At 34.9% G+C, this 21,395-nt stretch overlaps 1 protein-coding gene and 1 long non-coding RNA gene across 9 annotated transcripts in view; one reads left to right on the forward strand and one right to left on the reverse strand.

Annotated features, from left to right (window-relative positions):
* PPP1R9A (protein phosphatase 1 regulatory subunit 9A) overlaps positions 1-21,395 on the reverse strand; it is a 399,467-nt gene that overhangs the window by 98,006 nt on the left and 280,066 nt on the right. For all 7 annotated transcript variants that reach the window (XM_058424523.1, XM_058424521.1, XM_058424525.1 and 4 more), the window contains exon 6: positions 2,944-3,079. In XM_058424523.1, coding sequence (XP_058280506.1) covers positions 2,944-3,079 — 136 coding nt within the window. The remainder of the gene's footprint in view (positions 1-2,943; positions 3,080-21,395) is intronic.
* LOC116814080 (uncharacterized) overlaps positions 1-21,395 on the forward strand; it is a 179,290-nt gene that overhangs the window by 14,578 nt on the left and 143,317 nt on the right. The window lies entirely within an intron of this gene.

The raw sequence follows: 21,395 nt of genomic DNA on the forward strand, positions 1-21,395 counted from the left end.
ACAGCTTTCATCTCTCCTATGCACTGAAAATTAACAGTTGGTTTTAGCTAGGCATGTTTTGGTGAGGCAGTGTGTAACATACAAGGAAGGGAAAAAACCCAAGTCACAGAGGAGGATGAGAGATAGATACAAAGGAGAAGTCTCCTTGACTTTTTTCCATAAAGTGAGTTACTTGGAGTAACGTAGCAAGCACCTCGTTTTTACTTCTACAACTAGCAGAAAGAAAAAACAGTTTAACTTAAAGCTAAACTAATTAAAGAAAAATTTGAGCACTCAATTATTCTTCCCTTTAAACTCTATAAAGATGATTCTTATCGACTGTTGCATAGAGAAAATAATTATCCAAAGACTTGATTTCCCTATTATTAGGAATACAGAACAAAGAATCATAGAACCTAAACTCCATCACCCCAAACAGTAATTCTCTTAACATCTTTTGTTACCCAGTTATTCTGTGTCTGCAGGAGTGTTCTGTACATGCTACTCAAAAACAGCAAAGTGTGTTGCAAAGAGTCCAGGCTTTGGAGCCAGCAAGACTTTATTCCAATTTCAACTCTGCCAGCTACTGGATGTACCACTAGAAAAAAACCTCAGTTGCTGCATTTCTAGGAAAAAAAAGAAAATCTCTTCTGGCTGCATTAAAGATTAAATGAGATCATGTAGGAAAGACACCTTGCAAAGTGCCTGCCACCGAATATTTATTTAATTTCCTTGCCCCTGAAAATATCTGCTCAGGTGATAACTCTGATTACTTTACAAAAACAGGCAAACAAAAAAATTATATTAGCAATCTTCCATTTAAGATGTGATACATTCCTAAGTATAAATGTCAAGTAAAAACTATTCCTTTTCCATCTATTCAAATTATCAAGTTAAAGAAAAATCTGGGCCAGGTGGGGTGGCTCACACCTGTAATCCCAGCACTTTGGGAGGCTGAGGCAGGAGGATTGCTTGAGGCCAGAAGTTCAAGACAGGCCTGGACAACATAGTGAGACCTCATCTATGAAAAAAAAAAATCCCAGCTACTCAGGAGGCTGAGGCAAGGCAGGAGGTTGGCTTGAGCCCAGGAGCTCAAGGATATAGTGAGCTATGCTTGCACCACTACACTCCAGTCTGGGTGGCAGAGCAAGACCCTGTGTCTTTAAAAAAAAAAAAAAAAGCAAAATCTTATATCAACTTTTGGGGATGAAAGTGATCAGTGCCTCAATATACCTGCAGAAAATGTGTGGTCTGTGATCTAAATGTTTTACTTGGAGTGCCTTGAAAATGTGACTATTTTCTTTCTTTGCCCCCTCTGCTTGTTAGACTTGATGTCTTATTTCATATTCATGGAACATTAGAAGCTGGAAGGAATTTTGTGGTCTAGCGCAATCCCTGTGTTTTCAGGCCAAAGACACCAAGGCACATAGACTAGAAAGCCTGGCCATGTCCTCTTCCACCACTTGATGTCACTGTACTCCCCAGAACCTAAGACCAAAAATCCTAGCACAGTGAGGAGGCAAAAGTCAAACCTGCAGAGAATGAGTCTACAATCTCAGAATAAGCTTGCAGCCAAAGCAAATCGGTGTCTCTGATAAAATACAAAATACTAATGTAGAGAATTGAAAACCAGGTAAGACACAAGTTCAAAATATTCGAGGAAATCCCTTTTTTAGTTTGAAAATTCAAGAGAACATTTTTCACACAAAATATCTCAGTGTAATGAAAATATACTTGCCATTTCAAATGGACTCACCAAGTAAGAAAATAAATTAAATCAAGTTCTAAGAGTCTAATTCATCCATTTAAAGGATTTCTAATGTATTATTCTTTGATCAAAAGTTAACGGATATACCACCTCTAATTTTCTGCTATAAGTGGAGAATATATCCTCATTATACCACATATTCATGAGATCTTAATATACATTGGGATTAAAACATCTCAGATTAAAAATATGTGAAAATATTTGAATGTCTGTTTATTAATCTCTATATCCTGGATAGAAAGCAAAATTCCGAAAAATTATATATTCAGATAAGAAGGGGTTGAATACATGAAGTTTCACTGTGGTTATATTAGCTGGAATGAAGAATATTTGTTTTATCTGAATATGTACTAGTTTATGGAGTATAAAAATACTACAATTAAATTGTTGATGGATCTTTTGACACACCATTATGAAACATATGAATGTTTAAATATGTTTATAATAAAGCATGTTGTCCCATTATATCAATGTACATTTCAATGACATTAGAAATAGACCAGCATCTGTATTATATTACAGCACACAAGGGTTCTGGAGAGCTGTTTTCACTTGGGGGTTAGCTTCTATTCATTTACTTAATCTTTTACAGAAAGCAGGATGTAAAATTATTCCAATATGTATCTGCTCTATGGAACATGTGCTAGTGGAAAGCTTTGTTCTGCATTATGTTAGCACAAATCATAGTGAGCAGATCCAAAGAACTTTCTCTTCCTGGGGGAAAAAAACACTGGAAACACTCAGCAATCTTTAGTACTTTTCTATGTATATTTGTTTGTGTATGGGTGTGTTTACTGATTTTTTGGAAAAGCATTACATACTATTGTAGAACATTTGGAAAAGATTGAAAAAATATAAAGCAGAGAGAGAAAATCACCCAATTCCACCAATAAAGACAGACATTATTCACATTTTTGTGTTTTTATCCTTTTCTGTTTCTATGACTTCCTTTATAATAGTGCAAAAGATAGGACTTATTTGTGTCCACAGTCTTCACGCTGTAAACAGGAAACATGACTTGATTCTTAAGCGTCTATCAGATGCGAGTAGTATTTCTTTTCTAAGGTAGAATTTTAGTTCAATGTGGATACACCTTCCTCAAGAAACTGCATAAAACCTGTCATACTGTTATACAGTAGAGAGAGTTTCATGAATTAGAAAATGTGGGAAAAAGAATCTTTGCAAGCACTACTGACCTCATCATCGTCGGCATCATACTGGGCATAGTGCTGTTCCAGCAGCTCTCTCTGGCGCCTCTCCTGTTCCAGTGTCTGGCTTATCAACTGAGCAACCTCACTCACTTGTCCTGGTTTTTCCCGCCCAATAACAAATCTGTGGAAAGGTTAACAAAGACTAATATTTAAGACTCTCCAACAAAAAGGAGTGCTAAGAAAAGTAAGCAGGTTTGATCTCAGCAGGGTCCATCAAGCCTCAAGAAAGTAATATCACCTACGTACTTCAAAATGCTTTTCTTGGGTGAGAAGGAAGCTTAGATGTGCAATTAAAGTGATTTTTAGGGACACAGCTCATAAAGGAAAAGAAGTAAGGACCATAAAAATTATCATTCTAAGAGAAGATGTAATATATGTAACCCATTCTGCAGTACTTCACACATTTTTGATGCCATACAAAACGGAAGCAAGCTCATAATTTCCTGTACCATTGAACTCAAGAAGCATTTGTGTAACTATAACAAAAATTACTTCAAAAACAGGCTCAGTGGCTCAAGCCTATAATCCCAACACCTTGGGAGGCCAAGGTGGGTGGATCACCTGAGGTCAGGAGTTCGAGAGCAGCCTGGCCAAGAACACAAAATCCTGTCTCTACTAAAAATACAAAAATTAGCCAGGCATGGTGGCGCGCACCTGTAGTCCCAGCTACTCTGGAGGCTGAGGCAGGAGAATCGCTTGAACCCAAGAGGCAGAGGTTGCAGTGAGCCAAGATGGTGCCACTGCACTCCAGACTGGGTGACAGAGACTGTCTCAAACCAACAACAACAACAAACATTTTGATGTATAGCATAACTTAGGTGGCTAAATATATAACTTTGGAAATAAGAGAAAGGGAAAACTTAGTGTTTTTTTTGTTTTTAAAATGAAAAACTGTAATAACAAGAGGTGGTGAATTAATTCACTTCCTTTGGGGGAAAAGATAGTATGAGAAGGGGTGTGGTTCAATAAATAAGGGGAGGAAAGGAAAATTTGTTATTAATGCCTGTAAAAAAAGCCTAAAGAGAAAAACAAGGAAGATATTTCCTTATTGCAAGCTACAGTCACTTATGGTATATTCTTGCCAACATAATGTGTTGTAATCAACAATTTAATATTCATTTTTTAACATCTTTTCGCACTACTATGTTTCTGTTTTTCTAAAAATACAAATAATGTGTCTCTAGGATGTAGTTTCTAAGTATTATCATTATTTTAACATGAATCTTTGTTTAAATCTTGTTTCTACATTTAATTGATGCTTTCCTCCGATTAATGTACGTTGCTGTCTTCGATAAATTTTAAATGAAATATACCACAATTTTTCTGCACAATACACTAAAGGTCAAAATTTTCACACTTGGATGTTAGTAATTAATTGCCTTTTAATAAATACTTTTATATAGTTTCAAGCAAGACTTACTTTGAAATTATCTTTAAGTGTTCACTTACCTTTTGCGTTATTTTCCTTTGGAAATCAAGTATTAATAGAATTTATAAATACTATCTTTTTCATCTTTATTCAGGTACAATTTACACACAATAAAATAAATGCATTTTAAATGTACAGTTCAATAACTGTGATACATATGTAAACATGTAATTACCACACCAATGAAGATACAGAACATTTCCATCAACCCAAACTATTCCCTTATAATCCTTTCCAGTAAGTCATCTTCATCCTGGGTGTATATTAATCTTTTCTAGAGTTCTATAAAAATAGAATTTTAGAGTGTCTAGCTTATTTGGCTCACCTCAATGATTTGGAGGTTTATCCATGTTGCTGTAAGTATCAGTTATTTGCTCCTTTTTATCACTAAATAGTTTTCCATTGTATTGAATATACCACATTTAGATTATCTATTTTTCTACTGATAGGCATTTGGGTTGATATTATAAAGAAAGTTACTATAAACATTTGTGAACAAGTCTTTATGTGAACATAAGTTTTCATTTCCTTTAGACAAACAATGGAATTGATGAGTCATATGGTAAATGTATAATTAACTTATAAAGAAATTGTCAAATTGTTTTTCGAAGTAATAGTATCATTTCATATTCCCACTAGCAATGCATAAGAGCTGTAGTTGCTTTGCATCCTCATCAACACGTAGTACTGTCTTTAAAAATTTTGGCCATTCTAGTAGGTATCTAGTGGTATTTCATAATTTTTTTAATTTCCATTGCCCTGATGACTAATGATATTACCTTTTCATGCACTTATTGACTATTCACATATCTTCTCCAGTGAAATATCTTTTCAGCTGTTTCACCCATAACTGAAAATTGGGTTGTCTATTATTGAGTTATAATTGTTCTTTATAGACAAAAATACACACACACACACACACACACACACGTATGTGTGTATTTTATTTTTAAAACAGAGTATTGCTCTGTCACCCATGCTGGAGTGCAGTGACATGATCACAGCTCACTGTATCCTAGAACTCCTGGGCTCAAGCAATTCTCCTGCCTCAGCCTTCTGAGTAGCTGAGGTAACAAGCATGTGCCCCATGCCTGGCAAAGCTCATTTTATAATTCTTTGTAGAGATGACATCTCATCGTTTTTCCCAGGCTGTTCCTGAACTCTTGGCCTCAAGTGATCCTCTCACTTTGGCCCCCTCCAAAGTGCTGGGATTACAGGCATGAGCCACTGCACCTGGCCCTTTATATATTCTTGACACATATCCTTGTCCATGTATGTTCAATACGCATATACAAACATACACACACAATATACATGTATGTGTTTATGCATTTAGTTGATTAACTTGTCCCAGTCTGTGGCTTGTTTTTTCATTTTTTAAATTGTATCTCTCAAGGAAGTCTAATTTATCACTTTGTTATAAAAATTCATGCTGGACACGGTGGCTCATTCCTGTAATCCCAGCACTTTGGGAGGCCAAAGTGGAGGAATGTTTGAGCCCAGGAGTTCAAGATCAGCCTGAGCAACACAATGAGACCCATCCCTTAAAAAAAAAAAAAAAAGCTAGGTGTGGTAGCATGCACCTGTAGTTTTAGCTACTTGAGAGGCTGAAGTGGGAAGACTGCTTGACCCCAGGAGGTCAAGGCTGCAGTGAGCCATGACTGCACCAATGCCCTCCAGACTGGGTGACAAAGCAAGACCCTGTCTCAAGAAAAAAAAAAAAAAAAAAAATTTGATAGCTTTTGCTCCCTATCTAAAAAGCCTCTGCCTGATTTAAGATTGCTAAGATTTTCTCCTATTTTTCTCCTTAAAGAGTTTATGTTTTGCTTTTAGATTAGGTCTATGATATCTTGTAAATTAATTTCCATGTATGAAGTGTGGTAAGGGTGGAGTTTCCTTTTGTATTTCTAAATGGATAATGAATAGTTTCAACATCATATGCTAATAACACACTTCTCTGATTACTATATAAAAAGTATTTAGGTGGTGTGAGTTTTCTAACTCTGTATCAATTGTTTTTCCTCTGCAATTCTATATAAATTTTACAATCAGCTTGTCAATTTCTAAAACAAAGTCCATTGGGTTTAATTTAGAATTGCTTTGAATTCTAAATTAATTTGTGGAGAACTGACATCTTAGCAAAATTGACTTATCTGATCCCTGAACATGGTGTATCTCTGTATTCATTCAGATTTTTACTTTCTCTCAATAATATACTATGGTTTTCAGTACATAGGTCTTAAAAAATTGTTTGTTAAATTTACCTCTAAGTATTTCTCTCTTTTTTTTGGTATTGTAAGTGATACTGGCTTTTAAATTTCTGTTTCTGGTTATTTGCTTTTAAAGTATAGACATATAATTGATCTTTGAATACTGGCCTTGTATTCTGCGACCTTGCTAAACTCATTTATTAATCCTAGTAGCTTTTTGTAGATTTCCTAGAATCTTTTGATATATAATATCACATCCACTATGAAGAAATACGTATTTTACTTCTTCCTTTCCTGTCTGTCTATATATTTGTCTATGTATTTATTGCCTGAATGCCCTGGCTAAAACTTCCAACATATATTAAAAAGAAGGTGTAAGAGTAGACATCCTCGCTTTGTTCACTGCTGATCTATAATTCTAGAATATGAGTTCTAGATTGCCTAGAGATACACAGAATAATTTTATTTAGCAATATTAGGTTTTTATGGTTAAAGATACATAAAGTCTTTAACGTGCTAAACGAATCCATAGACATATAATGACTACCTTGAATTCATTACATTTTTGGTAAATTTTTAAATGTCAGAAATTATGTCTAATGATACAAATATAAAGCAATTCAGAAGCTTATATCCTAGAATGGTAATTTTAGAAAAGCCTAGATTGACCTTTTATCTTTATTTAAATGCATCATAGAGTAGCATTTGAGAGAGTATCGCTTACTACAAAGTTGACAGGAAATTGAGGGTAGCAGTTAATGTATAAAATGCATATAAATTGAAAACAGCAGCCAAGCTCAAGGTAAAAGGTAAATTAGAATTCAGATTAATTTAAGCCATAAATTCTTTAAACTTATTCGAGAATGTTGTCTTCAGATCTTTTAGTTTAACAGTTTTTCTAATAGGAATAAAGTTCATTTTCTCTGAAAGACAAGTGCTACTCAAATTACAATTCAGGGAGAAAGAAAAATGATTTTAGAAATTATCTGCTAGCCAAAGATTAGAAACTACTGCTGCTATTTCCAGAGGTGAATGAAGGTGTCTTAAGAAAGACCCTGTGAGAGATTTTAAAGCAGAAAATTATGTTTAAATAGTTCAGATTATAACAGATTATATAATAAATTAGTCATTTATCACAATAAATCAAAACTCTAATATAATTTGCAAATGTCTTCCTATCCTCAAAAAAAGATCCCTAATTCCAAACCAGAATTATCTGTGAAGCTAAAATTAAAAAGAATAAATGCATTTATAATAGAAGTTTGAGAGGAAATAAGAATTGTTCCATACTGCATAAGAAACTTGCATTTTAAATCATGAAGGCACAGTTGTTCAAAATCACAGCTTCGCTTTCTCAATTTGCCCTACAATTTAACATAATTTGCTATTTGTCCAATATTGTTTTGTATTCAAAATCACTGTACAGTCTTATGAAATAGAAATGATTTATAATTGCACATAAGACAGACAATTCATCTCATGAAATATACTCACTTTTAAAAGTGTAATGTTAAAGTACATATATCTCTTCATTCAGGCAGCTATTTTGAGCAGTGTTATAGCACCCAGATCCACACATCTTTAAAGCTTTGTAATCCAATAAATTTAAAGCACAGATTTGCAATAATAGAATGTCATCCTGATAAGTACGATCCAGATGGAAAGCACACAGAAGTGGAACCAAACAACAGTCCCCTGCCTCATTTTCCTCATGTGGAGATCAGTATATAACCTCATGTGTCTGAAGGAGTGATAAAAGAATAAGATGTGGCACATACATGAAAGAACTTGAATGCACTATTGTTATTATGATGAAACTGATAAAATCTCCCATATTGAAAAATCTGTAACATTCAAATTACCTTCCTATACGTTCTTAAGTGTCTGGTCTATTTTAAGCTGTCTTTATAAATATGTCCTGTAAGACTATGTATGGAACTAGCATAAAGAGAATTCAGCAGAAAATGTAAAATTTAAAGTAAGGCTATTATTTCAGTTATGAATTCAGAGTATGGGTATGCTATGATAGTACAACTTAGGAGTTAAAATGGTAAGTAAAAGGGACAACCAACTTTGATGGGACAAATCCACCAAACTATAAATACCACTTACTGATTCTGTGACCTTGGATGTATTAATATTTCTAAGCCTTAGTTTCCACATTTGTAAAATGAGTATACTAACCAGAATAAATATTATATAACCCACAAAAACTAAGTACCTGGTGCTTAGTGAGTGTTGTTTTAATCTAGACAAGGCCAAATGCATTTAAAAGTACCTCCTATAGATTGATCTGAAACTTTGGTGGCAACATCAACAGATAATGTATCATCTTTTCACTAGTAAGCAAAGAACATTAAATTGAAAAGAAAATAGAGATGCCATTTCCTATCTATCCAGTTAATAATAAAATAATAAATTAAAATAACAAAATTTAATAGTGCTGAGGCCATGGTGAAACTGCGTATTTATACATTACTTATTGATTACAATGCACACTGTAACAATATCTTTGCTGGGCAATCTTAGAGCAGGTAATAAACATGATGAAATGATGAAAGAAAAGTACTTACTGTACACACTGTCCCAATTCCCTTTTATTTCATCACAGTATTGAAAATAGAGTTGATTTTTTATGAGTCAACCATAAGAAAAGGATAAAATCTTTAATCTCAGATGTGCTCTGAAAACCAAAATTTCTGTTGCCACTGAAATATTAAAGTATAAATCTATATAATCACTTTAATTGAATTTTTAAAACCTTCAAAAATATAACAATAGTCAGCAATAATCAGTCCTAAATATGTGTGACCAAATCAATTGATATTTCTGCACAACTATGATTCATATCTTATACATTATCTCAAACTGAAATGACAACATGTGTTGAATCAGCCTGTTTTTAAACTTAAATTTTCTTTAAGATAATATTTTCTCTTGTCACATTCTAAATCTTTTTCTTTGCTTCAACAAACAAAAATAATGTGTGATAGTAAAATAGCGTGATCTTTTTATCTTTTAGCTATAAAGAATAAATTAACAGAAACAAAATCTAATGAATTAAATTAAAAATTAAGTATTTTTTTCTAAGCTTATCATTGCCAAATAATGCAATACCAAAACTAAAATCTACAATTAAGGTTTATGTTTTTAGCATGGCTTTTTATTGTGTTAAACAAAATTACCTTGGACAAAATTACCACTATATAAAAGGAATAAATACTAGTGTTCTATACCATTGTGGGATGACTCTAGTTAACAATAATATATTACACAGTTTCAAACAGCTAGAAGGAGGACATTGAATGTTCCCAACATAAAGAAATGATAATGTTTGAGATCATAGATATGCTAATTACCATGATATGATCACTATACATTATAAATCAAAACACAATTATGTACCACTTCAATATATGCAATCGTTATGTCAATTAAAAATGTTTATCCTGTTTTAATGTGCATTATTTCACTAAGAACTGCCCTCTCTCCCCTTCATCCTGAGATACAATAAGTCAAGGCAGACACATCAGTTATTCCTTTCTTTTCAATTTATTATCAGGCCAAGAAATATCCACGTACTGTTCTTTGGAGTTTAGGTATCTAGATTACGTGGGATTCATTTCATTAGTTTACTTGGTAAGCTGTCAAACACAAGTTAAACAACAATTAAACTGTATTTACGACTTACTAAATTGAAGTCATAAAGATCCTACATGTTCCATGTAAATGACGAGAGATTATAAAACGATGATTTATGAATTCCTTAGTTTTCAGATGTAGTTGTTTTAATAAAATTTATATACTAGTCAAAAATGGCACTTATTTAATGCTGAAATTTAAAAACTCTCAATGTGAAATTAAGTTTCAGTAAAAATGAAAAAGCTGATTGTGGAATCAAGACGGCAGACAGGAGACAGGGCTGACATGCAGCTCCCACTTGGACAGACAGAACAATGTGTGGGGACTCACAATGTGGACTTTTAATCCAGGAACCACCACAGGAATGTACCAGGAAAACTAAAAGAATTCACAGATGCTTTGAAAGAAGTGGCAGGCCACTGCAAGTTCTGAAAGACAGGCCAGAAACTCTGGGGCTCTCTTGAAAGTGCCACCTCCTGGATGGAGGCCGACCAACTTAGGACATTACAGCAACTCATGACAGAACAATCCTGCTCCAAGGAGGGAGAAGACAACAGCTAATTTCACTGCCTGCAAAATCCCAGCAAACCAGTGGTCCTCAGTGTGTCCACGTGACAACTTTACTGCTGGCATAACCAGCATTCAAGAAAGCCAGCATCTTCAACGTGTCTAAAACCAATGACTCTCACACAGTCTATTTCATAGCCCTGCCAACTCCACCAGAGCAGGTACTGGTATCCATGGCTGGCAGACCTGAAGAAGGATCATATCACAGGACTCTTTACAGACATTTCCCAGCACTAACACGGAGCCTAGTAACCCTGCTAGGTGTCTAAACCCAGAGGAGCAATAACAGTCACTGAAGTCTGGCTTGAAGGAAGTCCCATCCCTAGGGAAAGAAGAAATGTAACACATCAAGGGATCACCCATGGGACAAAAGAATCTGAACAGCAGCCCTTGAGTTCCAGATTTTTCCACTGAAACAGGTTACTCAAATGAGAAGGAATCGGAAAAGTAATTCTGGTAATGTGGCAAAACAAGATTCTATAACATGCGCAAAGGATCCAAACCAAGAAGAAATCTCTGATTTGCCAGATAAAGAATTCAGAAGGTTGATTACTAAACTACTCAAGTAGATACCAGAGAAAGATGAAAACCAACTTAAAGAAATTAAGGAAAAAATACAGTATATGGATGAAAAATGCTCCAGAAAAACAGACACCATAAAGAAAAACAATTACAACTTCTGGAAATGAAGTACACACTTAGAGAAATAAAAAATGCACTGGAAAATTTCGACAATAAAATTGAATGAGTAGAAGAAAGAACTTCAGAGCTGAAAGTCAAGGTCTTTAAATTAACCCAATCAGACAAAGAATTTTTTTAAAAGTAAACAAACCCTCCAAAAAATTTAGGATTATGTTAAACAGCCAAACCTAAGAATAACTAGTGTTCCTGAGGAGGAAGAGGATCCAAATACAGTGAAGCTCAAAGAACACCTGGGAAATACATTGCAAAAAGATGATCACCAGCAAAAAGATCATCACCCTGGCACATAGCCATCAGGCTATCTAAGGAAAGAATCTTAAGAGCTGTGAGGCAAAAGCAAGTGGTAACCTAAAGGAACATAAAGTGGTAACATAAAGGAAAACCTACCAGATTAACAGCAGAGTTTTCAGCAGAAACCCTACAAGCCAAAAGGGATTAGGGTCCTAACTTTAGCATCCTCAAACAAAATAATTACAAACCAAGAACTCTGTATCCAGCAAAACTAAGCTTCAAAATGGAGGGATAAAGGATTTTTCAAAGAAATAAATGCTGAGAGAATTCATCACCACCACACTAGCACTACAAGAATCTTGAAACAAACCCTTGAAATGCACCAAAACTGAACCTTCTTGAAGCATAAATCTTATGGGGCCTATAAAACAATAACACAATGAAGAAAAAACAAAGTATTCTTTGGGAGGCTGAGGCAGATGGATCACTAGATCAGGAATTCAAGACCAGCCTTGCCAAGATGGTAAATCCCTATCTCTACTAAAACTACAAAAATTATCCAGGTGCAGTGACAGGCGCCTGTAATCCCAGCTACTCAGGAGGCTGAGGAAGGAGAATCACTTGAACCCAGGTGGCAGAGGTTACAGTGAGCTGAGATTGCACCACTGCACTCCAGCCTGGGCGACAGAGTGAGATTCTGTCTCAAAAAAAACAAAACAAAACACAATACACACACACACACACACACACACACACAAACAAAAACAAACAAACACAGTATTCAGGCAATAACTAGTGTGATGAATAAAATAGTACCTCACATCCCAATACTAATACTGAGTGTAAATAACCTAAAGGCTCCACTTAAAAGATACAGAATTGTAGAGTGGATTAAAAAATCCACCAACCAAGTATATGCTGTCTTCAAGAGACTTACCTAAGGCATAAGGATTCACATAAACTTAGGGTAAAGGGGTGGAAAAAGATATTTCATGTAAATGGAAACAAAAAGCAAGCAGGAATAGCCATTCTTTTTTTTTTTTTTTTGAGACAGAGTCTTGCTCTGTCGCCCAGGCTGGAGTGCAGTGGTGCAATATTGGCTCACTGCAAGCTCCGCCTCCCGGGTTCACGCCATTCTCCTGCCTCAGCCTCTCCGAGTAGCTGGGACTACAGGCACCTGCCACCACAGCCGGCTAATTTTTTGTATTTTTAATAGAGACGGGGTTTCACCGTGGTCTCGATCTCCTGACCTCGTGATCCGCCCGCCTCGGCCTCCCAAAGTGCGGGGATTACAAGCGTGAGCCACTGTGCCTGGCGGAATAGCCATTCTTATATCAGACCAAACAGACTTTAAAGCAACAACAGTTAAAAAAGACAAAGAGGGAAATCATGCAATGATGAAAGGACTAGTCCAACAGGAAAATATCACAATCCTAAATATATATGTACCTAATGCAGCACTCCCAAATTTATAAAACAATTATTACTAGATACAAGAAATGAGATAGATGGCAAGCCAATAACAGGAGACTTCAATACTCACCTGACAGCACTAGACAGGTCATTAAGAGAGAAAGTCAACAAAATAATGGACTGCAAATGGACTTAACAGATATTTAGAGAACATTCTACCCAACAACTGCAGAGTATACATTCTTTTCATCAGCACATGGAAAATTCTCCAAGATAGACCAATAAACTAATAAATTAAACAAGTCTCAATAAATTAAGGAAAATCAAAATTATATCCAGTGCCCTCTCAGACCACAGGGGGAATAAAACTGGAAATCGACTCCAAAAAAAAAAAAAAAAAAAAACCTTCAAAACTAAACAAATACAGGCAAATAAAATAATCTGGTCCTGAATGATCTTTGGGTCAACAATGAAATCAAGATAGAAATTTAAACATTCTTTGAACTAAACAATAATAGTGACACAACATATTAAAACTTCTAGGACACAGCAAAAGCAGTCCTAGGAGGAAAGTTCATAGCATTAACTGCCTACATCAAAAAGTCCAACAGAGCACAAACAGACAATCTAAGGACACAACTCAAGGAACTAGAGAAAGAACAAACTAAATCCAAACCCAACAGAAGAAAAGAACCAACATTAGAGCAGAACTAAATGAAATTGAAACAAACAACAACAAATACAAAAAATCAATGAAATAAAAAGCTAGTTTTTCGAAAAGATACACAAAATTGATAGACCATTAGTGCAACTAACCAAGAAAAGAAGAGAAAAGATCCCAATAAGCTCAATTAGAAATGAAATGGGAGATATTGCAACCAATACCACAGAAATACAAAAGATCATTCAAGGCTACTATAAACACCATTATGCATGAATCTAGAAAATCTAGAGGAAATGGATAAATTCCTGAAAATATACAACCCTCCTAGATTAAATCAGGAAGAAATGAAAACTCTGATCAGATCAATAATGAGTAGTAAGATTGAAATAGTAATTTTAAAAACTGCCAACAACAACAACAAAAGTCTAGGACCAGAAGGATTCACAGATGAATTCTGTCAGGTGTTTAAAGAAGAATTGGTACCAACCTTTCTGAAACTATTCCAAAAGAGAAGAAGTGAATCCTCCCTAAATCATCATATAAAGCCAGTATCACCCTACTACCAGAACCAGGAAAGGACAGAACAAAAAAAGAAAACTACAGACCAACATTCCTCATGAACATAGATGCAAAAATCCTCAATAAAATACTAGCAAACCAAATCCAGCAGCATATCAAAAAGATAATCCACCATGATCAAGTGAGCTTCAAACCAGAGATGCAGGGATGATTTAATATATACAAGTCAATAAATGAGACTTGTATAAACAGAATTAAAAACAAAATCATATGATCAACAGATGCAGGAAAAGCACTGACAAAATCCAGCATCCCTTTACAATTAAAACCCTCAGCAAAATTGGCATAAAAGAGACATACCTTAAGGTAATAAAAGCCATCTATGACAAACCCACAGACAACATTACACCGAATGGGGAAAAGTTGAAAGCATTCCTCCTGAGAACTAGAACAAGAAAAAGATGCCCACTTTGACCACTTCTGTTCAACATAGTACTGAAAAGTTCTAGCCACAGCAATCAGACAAAAGAAATAAATAAAGGGTATCCAAATTGGTAAAGAGGAAGTCAAACTGTCGCTGTTTGTGGATGATATGATCGTTTACCTAGAAAACACTAAATACTCATTCAAAAAGCTCCTGGATCTGACAAATAAGTTCAGTAAAATTTCAGGATGCAAAATGAATGTACACAAGTCAGTAGCACTGCTGTACACCAATATCGACCAAGCTGAGAATCAAATCAAGAACTCAACCTCTTTGACAACAGCTCCTCACCCTCCCAAAAAAATATTTAGGGAGTTTTGATAGATCTCTACAAGGAAAACTACAAAACGTTGCTGAAAGAAATCATAGATGGCACAAATGAATGGAAACACATCCCATGCTCATGGATTGGTAGAATCAATATTGTGAAAATGACCATACTGCCAAAAGCAATCTACAAATTCAATGCAATTCCTATCAAAACACTATCATCATTCTTCACAGAGCTAGAAAAAAACAATCCTAAATATTTCTATGGGACAAAAATGAGCCTGCATAGCCAAAGCAAGAGTAAGCAAAAAGAACAAATCTGGAGGCATCACATTACCTGACTTCAAATCATACTACATGGCTATACCAAAACAGCATGGTACTGGTATAAAAATAGGCATGTAGAAAAAAGGAACAAGAACCCAGAAATAAAGCGAAATATTTACAGCCAACTGATGTTTGACAAAGCAAACAAAAACATAAAGTGGGGAAAGGATACCCTATTCAACAAAAGGTGTTGGGGTAATTGGAAAGCCACATGTAGAAGAATGAAACTGCATCCTCACCTCTCACCTTATACAAAAATCAATTTGAGATGGATCAAAGACTTAAATCTAAGATCTGAAACCATAAAAATTCTAGATAACACTGGAAAAAACTCTTCTAGACATTGGCTTAGGCAAAGAGTTCATGACCAAGAATCCAAAAGCAAATGCAACAAAAACAAAGATAAATAGATGGGACCTAATTAAACTAAAAAGCTTCTGCACAGCAAAGAATGTTCAGCAGAGTAAACAGGCAACCCAAAGAGTGGGAGAAAATCTTTGCCATCTATACATCTGACACAGGACTAATACCCAGAATCTATAGAGAACTCCAATCAGTAAGACAAAAAAAAAACAAACAAACAAACAAACAAAAAACACTCATAAAAAAGTGGGCTAAGGACATGAATAGACAGTTCTCAAAGAAGATATACAAGTGGCTAACAAATATATGAAAAAATGCTCAACATCACTAATGATCAGGGAAATGCAAACCAAAACCACAGTGTGATACCACCTTCCTCCTGCAAGAATGGCTATAATTAAAAGACAAAAACATAGATGTTGGCATGGATGTGGTGAAAAGGGAACACTTTTACACAGCTGGTGGGAATGTAATCTAGTACAACCACTATGGAAAACAGTATGGAGTTTCCTTAAAAACTTAAAAGTAGAACTACCATTTGACCTAGCAATTTAACTACCGGGTAGCTACACAGACAAAAAAAAAGTCATTATATGAAAAAGACACCCACACACTTATGTTTATTGCAGCAGAATTCTCAATTGCAAAAAGACAGAACACCCTAAATGCCATCTATCAATGAGTGGATAAGGAAAATGTGGTACATATATATACAGCATGGAATACTACTGAGCTATAAAAAGGAAGAAAATAATGACATTTACAGCAACCTGGATGGAGTTGGAGACCATTATTCTAAGTGAAGTAACTCAGTAATGAAAAACCAAACATCATAACATCATATATTCTCACTTATATGTGGGAGCTAAGCTATGAAGATGCAAAGGCATAAAAATGATATAATGGACTATGGGGACTGGGAGGAAAGTTTAAGAGTGGGATGAGGGATAACAGACTACACGCTGGGAACAGTGTACACTGCTTGGGTGATAGGTGCACCAAAATCTCAGAAATCACCACTAAAGAACTTTTTCATGCAAACAAACACCACCTGTTCCCCCAAAACTACTGAAATAAATAAACAAATAAAATGAAATAATTTTTTTAAATGAAAAAGCTACACCAGGATATAGTTACCAGTTCTTATATAACAAATAATTTCATTCAAACAAATATTTATTGTATGTACATTTAATACCTGAAACATATATCTCTAAAAAATAAAAACAGATGCACACAACTTATACTTGAATATTGGGATACCCTCGTGAGTTATGGGTCACAAGATCCTAGAGTGTTTTAGAAAAGCACAGTGCCTAATTGTTTCTGTTTGATTATATTACATGGCCTTTCTCTGAATTTGATAGCTTTTTAATATTTAACTTGATTTCGATGAGCATGTAGTGGTAAATTTAACTCCAGCCACTTTCACTAGTTTGCTGACAGTAGTTAAAAGTCCTAGACTACCAAGCTCTTGCTCCTTATTTGTAACTGCATATTCTTACATATTTTTCCTTTCTATATTGAGAGCTAGATTAATATACCTTACTACATACTTAACATTAAAAAATTTAAAAATTCATCTATGAAGATGATTGCTTTTGAAAGCTGGATCTGGCCACTGCACTCCAGCCTGGGTGACATGGTGAGACTCCATTTAAAAATAAAATAAAATAAAATAAAAAATTTTTAAAATAAAGCTGGATCTGAAATATTTAAACTTAATTATAGGCATTAGTTCTTTGAAATGAATTTTCTATCTAACCCAATACTAATTATAAGAATATTTTTGGCTGGGCACTGTGGCTCACGCCTGTAATTAGCACTTTGGGAGCCCTAGGCGGGTGGATCACGAAGTCAAAAGATCGAGACCATCCTGGCCAACATGGTGAAACCCCGTCTCTACTAAAAATACAAAAGAGCCGGGTGTGGTGGTGCATGCCTGTAGTCCCAGCTACTCGGGAGGCTGTGGCAGGAGAATCATTTGAACCCGGGAGGCGGAGGTTGCAGTGAGCCAAGATTGTGCCACTGCACTCCAGCCTGGGCAACAGAGCAAGACTCTGTCTCAAAAAAAAAAAAAGAATATTTTCGCCAGGCCGGGTGACTCATGCCTGTAATCCCAGCACTTTGGGAGGCCAAGGTGAGCAGATCACTTGAGGTTAGGAGTTTGAGACCAGCCTGGCAAACATGGTGAAACCCCATCTTTACTAAAAATACAAAAAAATTAGCCAGGCATGGTGGTGAGTGCCTGTAATCCCAGCTACTTGGGAGGGTGAGGCAGGAGAATCACTTGAACCTGGGAGGCAGAGGCTGCAGTGAGCCAAGATCGTGCCACTGCACTCTAGCCTGGGTAACAGAGAGAGACCCTGTCTCAAAAAAAAAAAAAAAAAAAAAAGTATTTTTCTATGCTATATTTCATTGTGAACAAAAAGTTGAATTCTTAAAAAAAAAAAAACACATTGCCTAACACATGCTACTTCAAGAACTACACACTATTTAGTAGGTATAAACTTAATATATTTTCCAAAAATACTACATCCCTTCCAGGAATAACATTTCTCTGCTTAGTAGTTAGCCTTGATGTCTTAGGTTTAAATATTAATGTGTATGAACATTAAAAAGGTAGTTTGCAAAATGTTAATCTGTATATAGTGACACCAGAAAATGTCTCATCAAGCCAAAATCTCATTTAATTAGTTTTTTTGAAATCCTTGCTAGTTTTACTCTTTCTCTCAACAGTGGTTGTTGGCCATTCTTATATATTCAACATTAAGGAGATCTAATATCCATGATCCAAAATCCATCGTAGTTGCTTCTCTCATCTTAGGGCAAGGGGTAGTCTTAGGAGTAAGTACAAAATCCACAATGGTGGATGATTTCCATGAATATGAAAATTCCCTCACTGCCCTCCACTGCATGTAACACTTTGTTATTCAAAATCACAAAACTAAAAGCTCTGATAAAAAGTGAAATTCTCAATTGCCCCTGGTACTATAGTGGCAACAAAAACAATGAAATGATATAAATATAGTAAAAACATTTCAAGGTTTATTGCATTTCAAATGGAAATGATCTTAAGTAAATATAAAAGAAACAAAAGCTTCCATGTATAGAAATTACACATCCAGGTGTATATCCAAATATAAACGTGTATATCTATGAAAAAACTCACGTGTCATTTATATTTTATTTTGAGACAGGGTCTCACTCTGTTGCCCAGGCTGGAGTGCAGTGGTGCCATCATTGCTCACTGCAGCCTTGAACTCCTGGTCTCAAGCAACCCTCTTGCCTTGGCTCCCAAGTGTTGGGATTACAGGTGTGAGTCACTGCACCTAGCCTATATATATTTTTTTTTATTTTTCAGAGTTTATTGGGGTACAGGTGGTGTTTGGTTACATAAGCCCTTTAGTGATTTGTGAGATTTTGGTGCACCCATCACCCAGAAGTATACACTGCACCCTATTTATAGTCTTTTATCCCTTGCCACACCAACCTTCCCAAGTCCCCAAAGTCCATTGTATCATTCTTATGCCTTTGCATCCTCATAGCTTAGCTCCCACATATCAGTGAGAACATACAATGTTTGGTTTTCTGTTTCTGAGTTACTTCACTTAGTATAATAGTCTCCAATCTCATCCAGGTTGCTGTGAATACCATTAATTCATTCCTTTATATGGTTGAGTAGTATTCTATCATATATGTATATACATATGATGGAATATATACATATTCCATATATATGTGATGGAATATATATATATTCTATATATATGTGATGGAATATATATATATTCTATATATATGTGTGACAGAACATATATTCTATATATATGTGACTATATATATTCTATATATATTCTCTCTATTCTATATATATGATGGAATATATATATTCTCTATATATATTCTCTCTATATATTCCATATATATTCTACATATACTATATATATTCTATACATATATTCTATATATATTCTCTCTATATATTCTATATATATTCTCTCTATATATTCTATATATATTCTCTCTATATATTCTCTATAGATTCTCTATATATTCTATATATTCTATATATATTCTCTCTATATATTCTCTCTATATTCTCTCTCTATATCCCATATATATATTATATATATATAGAATATATACAGAATATACACATATATCACAGTTTCTTTATCGACTCGTTGATTGATGGGCATTTGGGTTGGCTCCATGATGTTGCAGTTGTGAACTGTGTTCCTATAAAAGTGTGTGTGCAAGTATCTTTATCATGTAATGACTTCTTTTCCCCTGGGTAGATATCCAGTAGTGGGACTGCTGTATCAAATGGTAGTTCTACTTTTAGTTCTTTAAGAAATCTCCACACTGTTTTCCATAGTGGTTGTACTAGTTTACATTCCCACCACAGTGTAGAAGTGTTCCATGATCACTGCATCCACGTCAACATCTGTTTTTTTATTTTTTTATTATGCCCAATACTTGCAGGAGTAAGGTGGTATCACACTGTGGTTTTGATTTGCATTTCCCTGATTATTAGTGATGTTGAGCATTTTTTCATATGTTTGTTGGCCATTTGTATATCTTCTTTTGAGAACTGTCTGTTTATGTCCTTAGCCCACTTTTTGATGGGATTTTTTTTTTCTTGCTGATTTGTTTGAGATCGTTGTAGATTCTGGATATTAGTCCTATGTCAGATGTGTAGATAGCAAAGATTTTCTCCCACTCTGTGGGTTGTCTGTTTACTCTGCTGACTGTGACTTTGGCTGTGCAAAATCTCTTTAGTTTAATTAAGTCACAGCTATTTATCTTCGTTTTTATTGCATATACTTTTGGGTTCTTGGTCATGAAACCCAAAACTGCCTAAGCCAATGTCTAGAAGGGTTTTTCCAATGTTATTTTCTAGAATTTTTATACTTTTGGCCCTTAGATTTAAGTCCTTAATCCATCTTGAGTTGATTTTTGTATAAGGTGAGAGATGAGGATCCAGTTTCATTCTCCTACAGGCAGCTAGCTAACCTGTATCCCAGCACCATTTGTTGAAAAGGGTGTCCAATTCCCATTTTATGTTTTTGTTTGCTTTGTCGAAAATCAGTAGGCTGTATTTGGGTTTATTCCTGGGTTCTCTATCCTGTTCCATTGGTCTATATGTCTATTTTTAATACCAGTACCATGCTGTTTTGGTGACTATGGCCTTATAGTATAGTTTGAAGTCAGGTAATGTGATGGCTCCAGATTTGTTCTTTTTGCTTAGTCTTGCTTTGGCTATATAGGCTTTTTTGGTTCCATATGAATTTTAGAATTGTTTTTTCCTAATTCTGTGAAGAATGATGGTGGTATTTTGATGTGAATTGCATTGAATTTGAGATTGCTTTTGTCAGTATGGTCATTTTCACAATATTGATTCTACCTATCAATGAGCACAGGATGTGTTTCCATTTGTTTGTGTCATCTATGATTTCTTTCAGGTTTTGTAGTTTTCCTTGTAGAGGTCTTTCCCCTTCCTGGTTAGGCATATTCCTAAGTATTTTTTTTTTTTTTTGCAGCTATTGTAAAAGGGGTTGAGTTCTTGATTTGATATTCCACTTTGTTGCTACTGGTATATAGAAGAGATAC

This window comes from Hylobates moloch, unplaced genomic scaffold (genome assembly GCF_009828535.3).
Source record: "Hylobates moloch isolate HMO894 unplaced genomic scaffold, HMol_V3 SCAFFOLD_1, whole genome shotgun sequence".
NCBI lineage: Eukaryota > Metazoa > Chordata > Mammalia > Primates > Hylobatidae > Hylobates > Hylobates moloch.